The 18,148-nt window shown below is 37.1% G+C and overlaps 1 protein-coding gene across 5 annotated transcripts in view; it reads right to left on the reverse strand.

The window, feature by feature from the left end:
* PPP2R3A (protein phosphatase 2 regulatory subunit B''alpha) overlaps positions 1-18,148 on the reverse strand; it is a 221,723-nt gene that overhangs the window by 59,867 nt on the left and 143,708 nt on the right. For all 5 annotated transcript variants that reach the window (XM_082840028.1, XM_082840025.1, XM_082840026.1 and 2 more), the window contains 2 exons: positions 6,905-6,953; positions 6,316-6,405 (listed from right to left, as the gene is read on the reverse strand). In XM_082840028.1, the coding sequence (XP_082696154.1) occupies positions 6,316-6,405; positions 6,905-6,953 (139 nt within the window). The remainder of the gene's footprint in view (positions 1-6,315; positions 6,406-6,904; positions 6,954-18,148) is intronic.

An 18,148-nucleotide genomic window follows, 5' to 3' on the forward strand; every position in this document is an offset into this window, starting at 1 on the left:
TTTTGTTGTTTGTGGTTTTGGTGTCATCCAAGAAACTGCATCTAACCAAGGTCGTGAAAATTTACTCCTATACTTTCTTCTGAAAGGTTTTATAGTTTTAGCTCTTACATTTAGGTCTGTGATCCATTTGAGCTAACGTTTTTGTATAACATGAGGTAGGGGTCCAAATTCATTCTTTTGCATGTAGATATCCAGTGTCCAGCACCACTTGTTACAAGACATTTTTCCCCCCATTGAATTGTGACTTAAGATCCTTGTTGAAAATCAGTTACCATAAATGTGAGGATTTACTTCTGGACTCCTAATTCAATTCCATTTGTCTGTATGTCTGTCTTTATTGCTAGTATTACATGGTCTTTCCTTCAGCTTTGTATATTTTGAAATCAAAGTATGAGTCCTATAATCTTATTCTTTTTCAAGATTGTTTTGGTTACCCTGATCCTTTTGTTTTTTCATATGAATTCAAGATTCAGTTTTTCCATTATTGCAAAAACAACAACAAAAAAGTAGCTGAGATTTTGTTAGGAATTGCTTTGAGTCTACAGATCAGTTTGGGGAGTAACTGCCATGCTGACAATATTAAGCCTTCTGATCCATGAACATGGGATATCTTTATTTCATTTAGATCTTCCTTAGTTTCTTTCAACAATATTTTATAGTTCTCACGGTATAAGTTTTATGCTTCTTTTGTTAAATTTATTCCTAGGTATTTTATTCTTTTTGCTGCTATTATAAATGGAATTATTTTCTTAATTTCATTTTTGGATTTTTCATGCACAGAAACAATTGATTTTTGTAAACTGATACTATGTATTTTATCAATCTTGTAAACTGATTTTGTAAATTGAAATTAACCTTTATTAAGTTCTAACAGTTTCTTGGTTGATTTCTTAGGATTTCCTGTATATAATATCATATTTAAATTGATAGTTTTTGGGACTTCCCTGGTGGCACAGTGGTTAAGAATCTGCCTGCCAACACAGGGGACACAGGTTCGAGCCCTGGTCCAGGAAGATCCTACATGCTGTGGAGCAACTAAGCCCGTGTGTCACAACTACTGAGTCTGCGCTCTAGAGCCCGCAAGTCACAACTACTGAGCCTTGTGCCACAACTACTGAAGCTCAGAAGCCTACAGCCCGTGCTCTGCAATGAGAAGCTTGCACACTGCAACAAAGAGTAGCCCCCACTCGCCACAACTAGAGAAAGCCTGCACACAGCAATGAAGACCCAACACAGCCAAAAATAAATAAATTAATAAATTTAAAAAGTTACATTAAAAAATAATTTTCCTTCTTCCTTTCCAATTTGTATGCTTTTTATTTCATTTTCTTGCCTGATAATCCTGTCTAGGATCCAGTGTTGAATAGAGCAGACATCCTTGTCTTTTTCCTGATCTTTGGAAAATAGCATTCAAACTTTCACCATTAACTAGTTGTTAGCTGTAGGTTTTTCATAGATATGCTTTATCTGGTCAAGGAAATTCCTGTCCATGTTTAATCTGTGGTTTTTTTTTTTTTTTTTTTTTTAAATCATGAAGCAATGTTGAACTTTTTCAACTGCTTTTGCTGAGACTACTGGGCCAATCATGTGGTTTTTATCCTTTGTTCTATTAATATGATGTGTTACATTGCTTGGTTTTTAGATGGTAAAGTAACCTTGCATTTTTGGGATAAGTCTCACTTAATCATGGTATATAATCTTTTTCATATTTTGCTAGATTAAGTTTCCTAATTTTGTTGAGTATTTTTGTATCTATATTCATAAAGGATAGTGGTTTACAGTTTTCTTGTAATGTTTTGTCTGGTTTTGGTATCTGGGTAATACTGGCCTTATAAAATGAATTTGGAAGTGTTCCTTCCTCTTTCATTTTTTCAAAGAGTTTGTAAAAAACTGTTATTTTTTAAAAGTGTTTGGTAGCATCCTTTAGTGAAGCTACCTCAGCCCGGGACTGTTTTTCTTATTCAGATTTTTAATTTCTTCTTGAACCAGTTTAGTAGTTTGGCTCTCTCTAGGAATTTGTTCATTTTTTCTGCTACCTAATTTGTTAGCATAAAGCTGTTATATATAATACATATATACTATAATCCTTTTCATTTCTTTATGGTCAGTAGTCATGTTCCCTCTTAATTCTGACCTTAATAATTTGTATGTTCTCCTTTTTTCTTGATCACTATAGCTAAAGCCTTATCAACATTACTGATATTTTCAAAAGAACTGACTTTTGGCTCCATTGACTTTCTCTACTGTTTTCTTATTCTCTCATTTATCCATTTTAATCTTTTTTTTTTTTCTGTTTGCTATACTTCATTTGCTCTTGTTTCCCAGCGTCTAAAAGTGGAAGGTTAGGTTATTGATTTAAGACATTTTTTCTTTTTCAATAGATGGATTTACAGCTTCATCCCATAAGTCTTGGTATACTATGTTTTCCTTTTTGCTCATCTTAAAGTTTTGGTATGTTGTTCCTTCATTTTCATTCATTTCAAATTATTTCCTAATTTCCTTTAGGTATGCTTCTTTGATCCATTGGTTATTCAAGCAGTGCGTTGTTTCTGCATATTTGTGAATCCTCAAGTTTCTTTCTGTTAATTTTATTCCATTGTGGTCAGAGAACATAATTTGTGTAATTTCACTTTTTATATTTTTTGAGGCTATTATATGGCCTACCACATACTCTATCCTGGAGAATGTTCCATATGCTTGAGAAGAATATATTGATATATTCGGCTGTTCTTAGGTGGGGAGTTCTATAGATATGTGTTAGGTCCAGTTGATTTATAGTTTTGTTTATAGTATTGTTCATGACTTTTATTTCCTTGTTGATCTTCTTCCTGACTGTCCATCACTGAAAGTGGGGTGCTGAAGTCTCCAAATATTGTTGAATTAATTTACTTCTCCTTGCAATTCTGTCAGTTTTTGTTTCATGTTTTTAGGGTTCTGTGTTGTTACATGCATATATGTTTATAATTTTAATGTCTTTCTGTTGGATTGACCCTTTTATGAAATAGAATGTCCTTGTCTCTAGTAACAATTTTTGTTTTGAAGTCTATGTCCTTTGATATTTATACAGCCACTCCAGGTTTCTTATGATTGTTGTTTGCATGGCATAGCTTGATCCTTCCTTTTCCTTTTTTTCCCCCTTGTATCTTTAAATCTAAACTGTGTCTCATATAGACAGCACAGAATTGTATCCAGAAAACGTGTTTTTTTTGGATCCAGTCTGAAAATCTGCGTTTTGATGAAACGTTTAATCCATTCACATTTAATGTTATTATTGTTATAGTTGGACTTATATCTGCCATTTTACTTTTTGTTTTTTATGTGTCTTGGAATTTTTCCTCTATTGCTTTCTTTTACAGTTAAGTGAATATTTTCTAAGTGGGACACTTAACTCTTTTAATGATTTTTTTTTTACTATGTGTTTTTGAGTTAATTTTCTGCTGGTTGCTCTAGGGCTTACCATATACATTTTAACTTCTTAGAATTACTTCAGATTTATACTTAATTCCTGTGAGATACTGAAACGGTACTCCTATATAACTATTCCCTCATCCCTCTTTTTTATGCTATTGTCATGTATATCACATCTCTATATACTATAAACCCAATAATATATTGTCCTAATTATTATAGTATATAATTTATGTTTTTTAAAGAAGCTGATAGAAGAAAGGCGAACAAGTATATATTCATGTTTGTTATATAAAGTTTCTTTATTATCATTTATATCATTTGTTCCTATGGGATAATAGGAGGAAAAGATGGGAACTATTTGAGGAAAGCTTTTTCATAATTAAGTAAACATGAAAGATAAAAGATTGAAATTGAGAGTGTTAACAGAACACCAAAAAGGCAAGAAACGGAAAGATGCACAGCCTTCAAACCTTCGGAAATTTAGGTAATTAAAACCATCTAGGGCTTCCCTGGTGGTGCAGTGGTTAAGAATCCACCTGCCAATGCAGGGGACATGGGTTCGAGCCCTGGTCCGGGAAGATCCCACATGCCACGGAGCAGCTGGGCCCATGTGCCACAATTACTGAGGCCCAGGCACCTAGAGCCCATGCTCCACAACAAGAGAAGCCACCACAATGAGAAGCTCGCGCACTGCAATGAAGAGTAGCCCCTGCTCGCTGCAGCTAGAGAAAGCCTGATGCAGCAATGAAGACCAAAAGCAGCCAAAAATAAATAAATAAAATAAATTTTAAAAAAACATCTAAACATTCGAAATAATGGATTAATGGTAAATTATAAACATGCACACTTACTGGCATAGAAATATACTCTTACATGAAGAAGTGTATCACAAAACTGTACACTAAATGATACAATGATTTCTCACTTGGTGCAGAGAGAAAGAGAGAGGAGGAGGAGTGAAAGGAGGGGATGGAGGGGAACGAGGAGGGAGGAGGAGGAGGAGGTAGGAGGACATATACCTAAATGTTAACTATGGGGTAAAGAATTATGAATGAATTTTATATTAAGGTTTCTGGAAGTATGTATTTTAAAATTTTTAATACTTGATGTATATTTGTGATAAAATGATAAACTTAAAAAATTAATCCAGCAGAAATGAGCAAAATACATGAAAAGGCAAGTCACCTAAGATGAAATAAAAATGGCCAAAAATGTATGAAAAAAATTCAGCTTTGGGACTTCCCTGGTGGCACAGTGGTTAAGAATCCTGCTGCTAATGCAGGGGACATGGGTTCAATCCCTGGTCTGGGAAAATCCCATGTTGCTTAGAGCAACTAAGCCTGTGTGTCATAACTACTGAAGCCTGCATGCCCTAGAGCCTGCGTGCTGCAACTACTGAAGCCGGCACACTCTAGGGCCCGTGCGCCGCAACTACTGAAGCCTGCATGCTGCAACTACTGAGCCTGCATGCTGTAACTACTGAAGCCCACGTGCCTAGAGCCCGTGCTCCGCAACAAGAGAAGCTGTCACAATGAGAAGCCTACACAGTGCAACAAAGAGTAGTCCCCGCTCGCCACAACTAGAGAAAGCCCACATGCAGCAACGAAGACCCAAAGCAGCCAAAAAAAAAATTCAGTATGTCTTAAAAAAAATTCAGCCTCACTAGCAATCAAAGAAATGCAAAAAAGATAATACTGAATTCTTTACTTATCAAATTCGAAAATATTTTTAAGAGGAAGATACCTAGTGTGAATAAGGGTTATAGAAAATATGCTCAATACTTTGTTGATAAAGGTATAAAATGATAGTTCTTCTGAAAATTAATTTAATAGCTTTTATAAATGCTCTTAAAAATGTCTACATCCTTTAACCTAGCAATTCCTTTCCTGCGGAATTTATTTTAAGGAAAAATATAGTGGATGTTACAACTATTTAGCTAAAACTACTAGAGGATATTAGGAGATAACATTCCAAAGCATTAAATCTAATCCTATGGAATTAATTAACCTACATGTCCAAAGAGAATGTAAAAGTTTATATGAAAAAGACTGTACAACACATACCAATTTTTAAGTGTCTTTTTCTGAGTGTTAGAATTATCAGTATTAAAATTTATTTTCTTCTGCTTTAGCCATGTTTTCTAAGTTGTCTACATGAACAACAAATTACTATCTTTGAAATGGACAACATGCTGGCCATGAAATAAATTAGTTTTATTTCCATTTCAATGATTTCCAAAAACCATATATCCAACATTTAGATAACTTTTTGAACTAACATGCAGACAGCTGAGTCAGTAATACCAGCAGGCAGCATCAGGGACTGCAGACTCTCCCTCCCTTGGTACTAAGCAGAAGCTATGTGCAGGACACTATGTTACACAAGCTAGGAATAAAAAGAAGAGAGGGACACAAAAATCTATGTCCCTCTCTTCTTCTTGTTCCTAGCTTGTGTAACACAGTGTTACAGAGGTGTAAGAAACAGATGGATAAACTCACAGCGACAAATCAAGGTATGCCAAGGAAAGGGAGAGATGATTCTAACCGGGAGAATGAGGGCATGTTCTCATATACTAGTCATCCACAGTTTGCTCTTCTTTCCTCTCCAATTTACTACTGAACAAGGAAGATCATGAAACAACTAAAATCCACAGCATCTATTCCCATATTCCATATAAATGCTTAATATCCTTCAGGGCCAGCTCACATGTCACTTCACCTTTGTTTCCAGAGGTAAGAGCACTTCTCTTGATACACTGTGGCTGTACATTGTCTAAGAGCAGAGACTAAGTCAAACCCATCTTGGCACCCCTAGTTGAGCTGGCACTCACTCGTGTACATCATGAATTTTTCAAGCTTTGCTCATGTGTTTAAAATCTTGGCAAAGGAAACTCAGAAGTCATACCTGGTGGGGTTCCTTTTGTCTTCCTCAGAAATCAAAAACCAAACAAAATCTGCATAGCTCATTCTTCCCTCTTTCTGTACTGTTTTTCCCCTGAAGAAAACACATGGTTATAAAGTTTCCTGAGCAATTACTCAGATAAATTTAGTACTATGAGAGACTAAGAAATAAAGTAACATTTCTTTGGAAATTAAGTTAAAAAAAAATAGAATGCTGGAAACCTCACAAAGGGCAACCCCTTGCATTGCCTATCTTATTTTCAAATGCCTAGAGGATGAAATCAGAAAGTATTTGTAGATATGAAGAAAGAAATCTGGTTTCTAATTTGAATACAAATAATCAGCAGGTTAAATACTTTTACCTGTATTTAGGTTAAATACAGGTTAAATACAGGTTAAATACTTTTACCTGTATTTATTTTAATGCCCGTATATTAAAGAATTACCTCCATCTTGTATGAAGCCACAACTGCATGTTTTGTAGGGTATTATCTGACCTACAGCACTGACAAATTGTGCAGGAAGCCTTGCTAAAATGACATTGTTAAAGTTTTACTTGTAGTTCATTTTAAAACTCAGATGCTTTTTCTTACCTTGTTACTGCCCCAGAGAATATCCTTTCAATAATCCTGTTCGATGAAGCTAAATGTAAATAAAAAGTACAAAGCTAGTTAAAACATGCTCCAAAAGGCAATATTTTTGGCAAATTTATTTTCAAGTAGCCACAAGCTAAAACTTAATAATCTTCCATGATGAGAATATGAGTAGTTAAATTTTTACTTATGTATAACATACTTCTTGAAAGCAGGAATTTGAGATGGCTTACTCTATCAATCAATCAATCAATCATTTAAAAAAGAACAGGCAAATGGATGTGCCTGACAGCTGGGATATATTAATATAGTTGAGCATCGAATTGGTTCCGAATATCCTGACAACTAAGACAAAAATGTACAAAATTTGTATTGATCTTGTTATCTAATGAGACCAGACAACTTTTCCCCTAAAACAAGACAGATTTTATCCTAGCATTAAATCCAAGGGGGGGAACTGATTATTGGGGAATTTGAGTAAAACAACGGAGAACTGTTTTTCAGGTAGAATTTTATAAAAGATACTAAAACATACCACAAATACTTTTCTTATATTCTCATCCTATAAAAATCCAGGATATAACATGATATACAATTTTTAAATAAATTCCATCAGTAAGTTTTACTCAGAGGGATGATTATATCTTAAGATAGTATGTTGCTTTTGATGATAGATCCTAGGTAATCTATATCAGCATACCTCATTGTGAGTTCAAAGTAACCAAAATCATTAGTTAAAAAAAGGGAGATAACAGTGGATCTCAGACCTAGGGATGTAGTGAGGATAGGAATCTGTTCTTTTAACAAGTGCCCCAGGCAATGGCATGCACACTAAAACTTCAGAACCAGTGATGATATCATTAGAGTTAACAGCTACCAGCTCTAGCTCTTCTGCACAGCGTTAGGTACAGTCAACATAAAGGTTAATTAATTTGGTTGAAGAATGCTGAGAATATGAGTGTCAGCACTGCCATTCCTGGCCACATACCAAATGTTGAATAAGGGCCCCCTAGAGTTTGTTGAGCACTGGTTGATGGGGTTAATAATTTGAAAATAAGAGGAAATAGAACAGAAGAGGGCTATATAGGAAAGGCAGTGGTATTTAATTCTGAAGCTAAAGTCTTTTTGAACGTCTTTCTTTAAAGTTAGAAAGTTTAAGCTCCTAAAACTTAAGATCATGTTGTCCTATTAAGGACAGATTAGTGGGTGGGCAATTACACAGAGTTTCAGTGGCTCCTGCATTATGCAGGCCTAGATGCCTGCTTTTCTGGACTTCATTCCTTTAACATGCCTCTAATGAGTTACTGTATGTGTATATACAATATTTTAGGGCTTAATGAGAACTTGGTTATGCCAGCCAGAGAAGGCGCTTTAGAGCCCACAGGGTTTTGTATGACCTCTGGAGACTAGCTCACGTTATACAGATGATCTGGCCACTGGTAATTAGAAGGTGCATAGCTAACAAGGTTGGCCTGACACCCCTATAAATATCTCCATCTTTATGCTATTCTTGTAACAGGAAGGTATGACTATAGGCATACCTCAGAGATATTGTGGTTTCAGTTCCAGGCCACCTCAATAAAGTGAATATCACAATAAAGTGAGTCACATGAATTTTTTGGTTTCCCACTGCATATGAGTTATGTTTATTCTATACTATAGTCTATTAAGTGTGCAACAGCATTATGTCTTAAAAAATCAATACACATAACTTAATTAAAAATACTTTATTGCTAAAAAATGCTAACCATCATCTGAGCCTTCAGCAAACTGTAATCTCTTTGCTGGCGGAGGGTCTTGCCTGCATGTCGATGGCTGCTGACTGATCAGGGTGCTGGCTGCCGAAGGCTGGGGTGACTGTGGCAATTTCTTAAAATAAGACGACAATGAAATCTGCCACATAGATCGACTCTTCCTTTTGCAAATGATTTCTCTGTTACATGCAGTGCTGTTTGATAGCATTTTATCCACAGCAGAAGTTCTTTCAAAATTGGAGATAATCCTCTCAAAACTTGCTGCTGCTTTATCAACTAAGTTTATATAATATTCTAAGTCCTTTGTTGTCATTTCAACAATCTTCACAGCATCTTTACCAGGAGCAGATTCCATCTCCAGAAACTGCTCTCTTTGCTCATCCATGAGCAGCAACTCCTCATCTGTTAGTTTTATCATGAGATTTGCAGCAAGTCAGTCACACCTTCAGGCTCCTCTTCTAATTCTAGTTCTCTGTTTCTACCACATCTGCAGTTATTTCCTCCACTGAAGTCTTGAACCCCTCAAAGACATCCATGAGGACTGGAATCAACTTCTTCCAAACTCCTGTTCATGTTGATATTTTGACCTCTTCACATGAATCATGAATGTTCTTAACAGCATCTAGAATGGTGATCCTTTACAGTACGTTTCAGTGGACTTTGCCCAGATCCATCAAAGGAATCATTACCTATGGTAGCTATAGTCTTATGAAACGTATTTCTTGAGTAAGACTTGAAAGTTGAAACTACTCTTTGATCCATGGGCTGCAGAATGGATGTTGTGTCAGCAGGCATGTAAACAACATTAATGTCATTGTTACATCTCCATCAGAGCTCTTGGGTAATCAGATGCATTGTCAATTAGGGTCATTTTTTTTTTTTACATCTTTATTGGAGTATAATTGCTTTACAATGGTGTGTTAGTTTCTGCTTTATAACAAAGTGAATCAGCTATACATATGTTCCCATATCTCTTCCCTCTTGCGTCTAGCTCCCTCCCACCCTCCCTATCCCACCCCTCTAGGTGGTCACAAAGCACCGAGCTGATCTCCCTGTGCTATGCAGCTGCTTCCCACTAGCTATCTATTTTACGTTTGGTAGTGTATATATATGTCCACGACACTCTCTCACTTTGTCACAGCCTACCCTTCCCCCTGCCCATGTCCTCAAGTCCATTCTCTAGTAGGTCTGTGTCTTTATTGCTGTCTTACCCCTAGGTTCTTCATGAACTTTTTTTTCTTAAATTCCATATATATGTGTTAGCATACGGTATTTGTCTTTCTTTTTCTGACTTACTTCATTCTGTATGACAGACTCTAGGTCCATCCACCTCATTACAAATAGCTCAATTTCGTTTCTTTTTATGGCTGAGTAATATTCCATTGTATATATGTGCCACATCTTCTTTATCCATTCATCCAAAGATGGACACTTAGGTTGTTTCCATCTCCTAGCTATTGTAAATAGAGCTGCAATGAATATTTTGGTACATGACTGTTTTTGAATTATAGTTTTCTCAGGGTATATGCCCAGTAGTGGGATTGCTGGGTCATATGGTAGTTCTATTTGTAGTTTTTTAAGGAACCTCCATACTGTTCTCCATAGTGGCTGTACCAATTCACATTCCCACCAGAAGTGCAAGGGTGTTCCCTTTTCTCCACACCCTCTCCAGCATTTATTGTTTCTAGATTTTTTGATGATGGCCATTCTGACTGGTGTGAGATTATATCTCATTGTAGTTTTGATTTGCATTTCTCTAATGATTAATGATGTTGAGCATACTTCCATGTGTTTGTTGGCAGTCTGTATATCTTCTTTGGAGAAATGTCTATTTAGATCTTCTGCCCATTTTTGGATTGGGTTGTTTGTTTTTTTGTTATTGAGCTGCATAAGTGGCTGTAAATTTTGGAGATTAATCCTTTGTCAACTGCTTCATTTGCAAATATTTTCTCCCATTCTGAGGGTTGTCTTTTGGTCTTGTTTATGGTTTCCTTTTCTGTGCAAAAGCTTTGAAGTTTCATTAGGTCCCATTTGTTTATTTTTGTTTTTATTCCCATTTCTCTAGGAGGTGGTCAAAAAGGATCTTGCTGTGATTTATGTCATAGAGTGTTCTGCCTATGTTTTCCTCTAAGAGTTTGATAGTTTCTGGCGTTACATTTAGGTCTTTAATCCATTTTGAGCTTATTTTTGTATATGGTGTTAGGGAGTGATCTAATATCATACTTTTACATGTACCTGTCAAATTTTCCCAGCACCACTTATTGAGCAGGCTGTCCTTTCTCCACTGTACATTCCTGCCTCCTTTATCAAAGATAAGGTGACCATATGTGCGTGGGTTTATCTCTGGACTTTCTATCCTGTTCCATTGATCTATATTTCTGTTTTTGTGCCAGTGCCATACTGTTTTGATTACTGTAGCTTTGTAGTATAGTCTGAAGTCAGGGAGCCTGATTACTCCAGCTCCATTATTCGTTCTCAAGATTCCTTTGGTTATTCCGGGTCTTTTGTGTTTCCATACAAATTGTGAAATTTTTTGTTCTAGTTCTGTGAAAAATGCCAGTGGGAGTTTGATAGGGATTGCATTGAATCTGTAGATTGCTTTGGGTAGTAGAGTCATTTTCACAATGTTGATTCTTCCAATCCAAGAACATGGTATAACTCTCCATCTATTTGTACCATCCTTAATTTCTTTCATCAGTGTCTTATAATTTTCTGCATACAGGTCTTTTGTCTCCTTAAGTAGGTTTATTCCTAGATATTTTATTCTTTTTGTTGCAGTGGTAAATGGGAGTGTTTTCTTGATTACACTTTCAGATTTTTCATCATTAGTGTATAGGAATGCAGGAGATTTCTGTGCATTAATTTTGTATCCTGCTACTTTACTGAATTCATTGATTAGCTCTAGTAGTTTCCTGGTAGCATCTTTAGGATTCTCTATGTACAGTATTATGTCATCTGCAAACAGTGACAGCTTTACTTCTTCTTTTCCGATTTGGATTCTCTTATTTCCTTTTCTTCTCTAATTGCTGTGGCTAAAACTTCCAAAACTGTGTTGAATAAGAGTGGTGAGAGTGAGCAACCTTGTCTTGTTCCTGATCTTAGTGGAAATGCTTTCAGGTTTTCAGCATTGAGGACGATGTTGGCTGTGGGTTTCTCATATATGGCCTTTATTATGTTGAGGAAAGTTCCCTCTATGCCTACTTTCTGCAGGGTTTTTATCATAAATGGGTGTTGAATTTTGTCAAAAGCTTTCTCTGCATCTATTGAGATGACCATATGGTTTTTCTCCTTCAATTTGTTAATATGGTGTATCACACTGATTGATTTGCGTATATTTAAGAATCCTTGCATGCCTGGAATAAACCCCACTTGATCATGGTGTATGATCCTTTTAATGTGCTGTTGGATTCTGTTTGCTAGTATTTTGTCAAGGATTTTTGCATCTATGTTCATCAGTGCTATTGGCCTGTAGTTTTCTTTCTTTGTGACATCCTTGTCTGGTTTTGGTATCAGGGTGATGATGGTCTCGTAGAATGAGTTTGGAAGTGTTCCTCCCTCTGCTATATTTTGGAAGAGTTTGAGAAGGATAAGTGTTAGCTCTTCTCTAAATGTTTGATAGAATTCGCCTGTGAAGCCATCTGGTCCTGGGCTTTTTGTTTGTTGGAAGGTTTTTAATCACAGTTTCCATTTCAGTGCTTGTGACTGGCCTGTTCTAATTTTCTATTTCTTCCTGATTCAGTCTTAGCAGGCTGTGCATTTCTAAGAATTTGTCCATTTCTTCCAGGTTGTCCATTTTATTGGCATAGAGTTGCTTGTAGTAATCTCTCATGATCTTTTGTATTTCTGCAGTGTCAGTTGTTACTTCTCCTTTTCCAATTCTAATTCTATTGATTTGAGTCTTCTCCCTTTTTTTCTTGATGAGTCTGGCTAATGGTTTATCAATTTTGTTTATCTTCTCAAAGAACCAGCTTTTAGTTTTACTGATTGTTGCTATAGTTTCCTTCATTTCTTTTTCATTTATTTCTCATCTGATCTTTATGATTTTTTTCCTTCTGCTAACTTTGGGGTTTTTTGTCCTTCTTTCTCTAATTGCTTTAGGTGCAAGGTTAGGTTGTTTATTCGAGATGTTTCCTGTTTCTTAAGGTAGGATTGTATTGCTATATACTTCCCTCTTAGAACTGCTTTTGCTGCATCCCATAGGTTTTGGGTCATCGTGTCTCCATTGTCATTTGTTTCTAGGTATTTTTTGATTTCCTCTTGGATTTCTTCAGTGATCACTTCGTTATTCAGTAGTGTATTGTTTAGCCTCCATGTGTTTGTATTTTTTACAGATGTTTTCCTGTAATTGATATCTACTCTCATAGTGTTGTGGTCAGAAAAGATACTTGATACAATTTCAATTTTCTTATATTTACCAAGGCTTGATTTGTGACCCAAGATATGATCTATCCTGGAGAATGTTCCATGAGCACTTGAGAAAAATGTGTATTCTGTTGTTTTTGGATGGAATGTCCTATAAATATCAATTAAGTCCATCTTTTTTAATGTATCATTTAAAGCGTGTGTTTCCTTATTTATTTTCATTTTGGATGATCTGTCCATTGGTGAAAGTGGGGTGTTAAAGTCCCCTACTATGAATGTGTTACTGTTGATTTCCCCTTTTATGGCTGTTAGTATTTGCCTTATGTATTGAGTTGCTCCTATGTTAGGTGCATAAATATTTACAATTGTTTTATCTTCTTCTTGGATTGATCCCTTGATAATTATGTAGTGTCCTTCTTTGTCTCTTCTAATTGTCTTTATTTTAAAGTCTCTTTTGTCTGATATGAGAATTGGTACTCCAGGTTTCTTTTGGTTTCTATTTGCATGGAATATCTTTTTCCATCCCCTCACTTTGTCTGTATGTGTCTCTAAGTCTGAAGTGGGTCTCTTGTAGACAGCATATATATGGGTCTTGTTTTTGTATCCATTCAGCCAGTCTGTGTCTTTCGGTGGGAGCATTTAATACATTTACATTTAAGGTAATTACCGACATGTATGTTCCTATTCCCATTTTTAAAATTGTTTTGGGCTTGTCATTATAGGTTTTTTCCTTCTCTTGTGTTTCTTGCCTAGAGAAGATCCTTTAGCATTTGTTGTAAAGCTGGTTTGGTGCTGCTGAACTCTCTCAGCTTTTGCTTGTCTGTGAAGGTTTTAATTTCTCCATCAAATCTGAATGAGATCCTCGCTCGGTAGAGTAATCTTGGTTGTAGGTTTTTCTCCTTCATCACTTTAAATATGCCCTGCCAGTCCCTTCTGGCTTGCAGAGTTTCTGCTGAAAGATCAGCTGTTAACCTTATGGGGATTCCGTTGTGTGTTATTTATTTTTCCCTTGCTGCTTTTAATATGTTTTCTTTGTATTCAATTTTTGACAGTTTGATTAATATTTGTCTTGGTGTGTTTCTCCTTGGATTTATCCTGTATGGGACTCTCTGTGCTTCCTGGACTTGATTAACTATTTCCTTTCCCATATTAGGGAAGTTTTCAACTATAATCTCATCAAATATTTTCTCAGTCCCTTTCTTTTTCTCTTCTTCTTCTGGAACCCCTATAATTCAAATGTTTGTGTGTTTAATGTTGTCCCAGAAGTTTCTGAGACTGTCCTCAGTTCTTTTCATTTTTTTTTTCTTTATTTTGCTCTGCAGTAGTTATTTCCACTATTTTATCTTCCAGGTCACTTATCCGTTCTTCTGCCTCAGTTATTTTGCTATTGATCCCATCTAGAGTATTTTTAATTTCATTTATTGTGCTGTTCATCATTGCTTGTTTCACCTTTAGTTCTTCTAGGTCCTTGTTAAATGTTTCTTGCATTTTCTTTATTCTATTTCCAAGATTTTGGATCATCTTTACTATCATTATTCTGAATTCTTTTTCAGGTAGACTGCCTATTTCCTCTTCATTTGTTAGGTCTGGTGGATTTTAATCTTGCTCCTTCACCTGCTGTGTGTTTTTCTGTCTTCTCATTTTGCTTATCTTACTGTGTTTGGGGTCTCCTTTTTGCAAGCCGCAGGTTTGTAGTTCCCATTGTTTTTGGTGTCTGTCCCCAGTGGCTAAAGTTGGTTCAGTGGGTTGTGTAGGCTTCCTGGTGGAGGGGACTAGTGCCTGTGTTCTGGTGAATGAGGCTGGATCTTGTCTTTCTGGTGGGCAGGTCCACGTCTGGTGGTGTGTTTTGCGGTGTCTGTGGACTTATTATGATTTTAGGCAGCCTCTCTACTAATGGGTGGGGTTGTGTTCCTGTCTTGCTAGTTGTTTGGCATAGGGTTTCCAGCATTGTAGCTTGATGGTCGTTGAGTGTAGCTGGGTGTTGGTGTTGAGATGGAGATCTCTGGGAGATTTTCGCCATTTGATATTACATGGAGCTGGGAGGTCTCTCGTGGACCAGTGTCCTGAAGTTGGCTCTCCCACCTCAGAGGCACAGCAGTGACTCCTGGCTGCAGCACCAAGAGCCTTTCATCCACATGGCTCAGAATAAAAGGGAGAAAAAGTAGAAAGAAAGAAAGAGCATAAAAGAAAATAAAATAAAGTAAGGGAAAATAAAATAAAGTTATTACAATAAAAAAATTAAGAAAAAAAATTTTTAAATAGTAAAAAAAAAAAAAATGGACCTAGGACAAATGGTGAAAGCAAAGCTATACAGACAAAATCTCACACAGAAGCATACACAGACACACTCAAAAAAAGAGGAAAAGGGGAAAAAATAATAAATCTTGCTCAAAGTCCACCTCCTCAATTTGGGATGAATCATTGTCTATTCAGGTATTCCACAGATGCAGGGTACATCAAGTTGATTGTGTAGATTTAATCCGCTGCTCCTGAGGCTGCTGGGAGAGACTTCCCTTTCTCTTCTTTGTTCACACAGCTCCCGGGGTTCAGCTTTGGATTTGGCCGTGCTTTGGCGTGTAGGTTGCCAGAGTGTGTCTGTTCTTCGCTGAGACAGGACGGGGTTAAAGGAGCCGCTGATTCGGGGGCTCTGGCTCACTCAGGCCGGGGGGAGGGCAGGGTGTGGATGCTGGGTGAGCCTGCGGTGTCAGAGGCCGGCAGGACTTTGCACCAACCTGAGGTGCGCCGTGCATTCTCCTGGGGAAGTTGTCCCTGGATCCCAGGACCCTGGCAGTGGCGGGCTGCACAGGCTCCCCGGAAGCGGGGTGTGGAGAGTGACCTGTGTTCGCACACAGGCTTCTTGGTAGCGGCAGCAGCAGCCTTAGCATCTCATGCCCATCTCTGGGGTCTGCGCTTTTAGCCGCAGCTCACGCCCATCTCTGAAGCTCCTTTAAGCAGCGCTCTTAATCCCCTCTCCTCGCGCACCAGGAAACAAAGAGGCAAGAAGAAGTCTCTTGCCTCTTCGACAGGTCCAGACTTTTTCCCGGACTCCCTCCCGGCTAGCCGTGGTGCACTAACCCCTTCATGCTGTGTTCACACCGCCAGTCCTCTCCAATCAGGGTCATATTTTGAAAGGAATCTTTTTTTCCTGAGCAGTAGGTCTCGACAGTGGGCTTAAAATATTTAGAAAACCATGTTGTAATCAGATGTGCTGTCATCCACGGTTTGTTGTTCCATTTGTAAAGCACAGGCAGAAGAGATTTAGCATAATTCTTAAGGGCTGTAGGATTTTTGGAATGGTAAGTGAGCGCTGGCTTCAACTTAGTCACCACCTGCATTGCATTAGCCCCTAACGAGAGAGTCAGCCTGTCCTTTGATGCTTTGAAGCCAGGCACTGACTTCTCCTCTCTAGCTATGAAAGTCCTAGATGGCTTTTGCTTCCAATAGAAAGCTGTTTCATCTACATTGAAAATCTGATGTTTAGTGTAGCCACCTTCATTATCTTAGCTAGATCTTCTGGGTAACTTGCTGCTTCACCGTGTACTTTCATATTATAGAGATGGCTTCTTTCCTTAAACCTCATGAACCAACCTCTGCTAGTTTCAAACTTTTCTCCTGAAGCTCCCTTACCGCTCTCAGCCTTCACAGAATTGAAGAGAGTTAGGGCCTTGCTCTGGATTAGGCTCTGGCTTAAGGGAATGTTGTAGCTGGTGTGGTTTTCTATCCAGACTACTAAAACTTTCTACGTATCAGCAAACAAGGCTGTTTCACTTTTTTTTTTCTTAACCACATCATGCAGCTTGTGGGATCTTAGTTCCCCAACCAGGGATTGAACCTGGGCAGTGAAAGCACCAAGTCCTAACCACTAGACAGCCCGGGAATTCCCAGTTTCACTTTCTTATTCATGTGTTCACTGGAATAGCACTTTTAATTTCCTTTGAGAGCTTTTCCTTCACATTCATTCACTACTTGGCTAACTGTTGGCACAAGAGGCCTAGCTTTCAGCCTGTCCTTGCTTTCAACGTGCCTTCCCCTCTAAGCTTTCTAGCTTTTGATTTAAAGTGAGAGATGTGCCACTCTCCCTTTTACTTGGACACTTAGAGGCCACTGTAGGGCTATTAATTTGCCTAATTTCAATATTGTTGTGTCTCAGGGAATATGGAGGCCCGACACAAACAACAGTTATCAATTAAGCTTGCTGTCATACAGGTGTGGTTCATGGTCCCCCAAAACTATTACAATAGTAACATCAAAGATCACTGATCACAGATCACCATAAAATATATAACAATAATGAAAACGTTTTGAAATATTGTGAGAATTACCAAAATGTGACACAGAGACATGAAGTGAACAAATACTGCTGGAAAAATGGCACCGATAGACTTGCTCAATGCAGGGCTGCCCCAAACATTCAATTTGTAAAAAATGCTCTATCTGCAAAATTCAATAAAGCAAAGTGTAATAAAACGAGGTACATCTGTACTTGAAGGAAGAATACAATACTAAAATGCTTGTTTATCAAATAAGTACAATTTAGTATTTCCTCTTGATGTCTGGTTGGCACCTGAGTTTTGTGAGCTAGAACTCTGTTTCTTAAAATGGAAAGTTCTATGAAAACTGACATATAGAATGAACCTTTTCTTAAGATGTATACTACTAGTCACAGATATACCAAATATCAGAAGCAAAATTCAAAGTATTTATTTAAGATTTGTACTTTGCTACATCTAAAAGGCTAAGGGCTTATTTAAAAAATCCACAGTATCTGAGAAGACATTTAAGAACAGAACAGGGACAATCTTATGAGAGAAGAATGAATCAATGTATCTTGGTGCTTGGTTAAGAATATTAAATCAGCAGGAAACAGGTTCTAAGTTTACTACTGATCAAAATGAAGTAAGAAGGGTAATATCATGTAATATGTAATTTTTTGTTTTCTGACAAAAGAAAGCACACAAAATTCACCTGCAGAGAAAATACCTTTTCTAGAACTAAATTCCAGAAAAGGTTTTATGAATCCTTGAAAACACTGGCAAGTTAGAAACAACATTTTCATCCTTGGTTGTTTATAAATACTGTAAAATGAGAATTTATAAAGGCGTATATACATTCTCTTCCAAATAAACTT

The sequence above is a fragment of the Leucopleurus acutus genome (genome assembly GCF_964270905.1).
Source record: "Leucopleurus acutus genome assembly, chromosome: 5".
Classification (NCBI taxonomy): domain Eukaryota; kingdom Metazoa; phylum Chordata; class Mammalia; order Artiodactyla; family Delphinidae; genus Leucopleurus; species Leucopleurus acutus.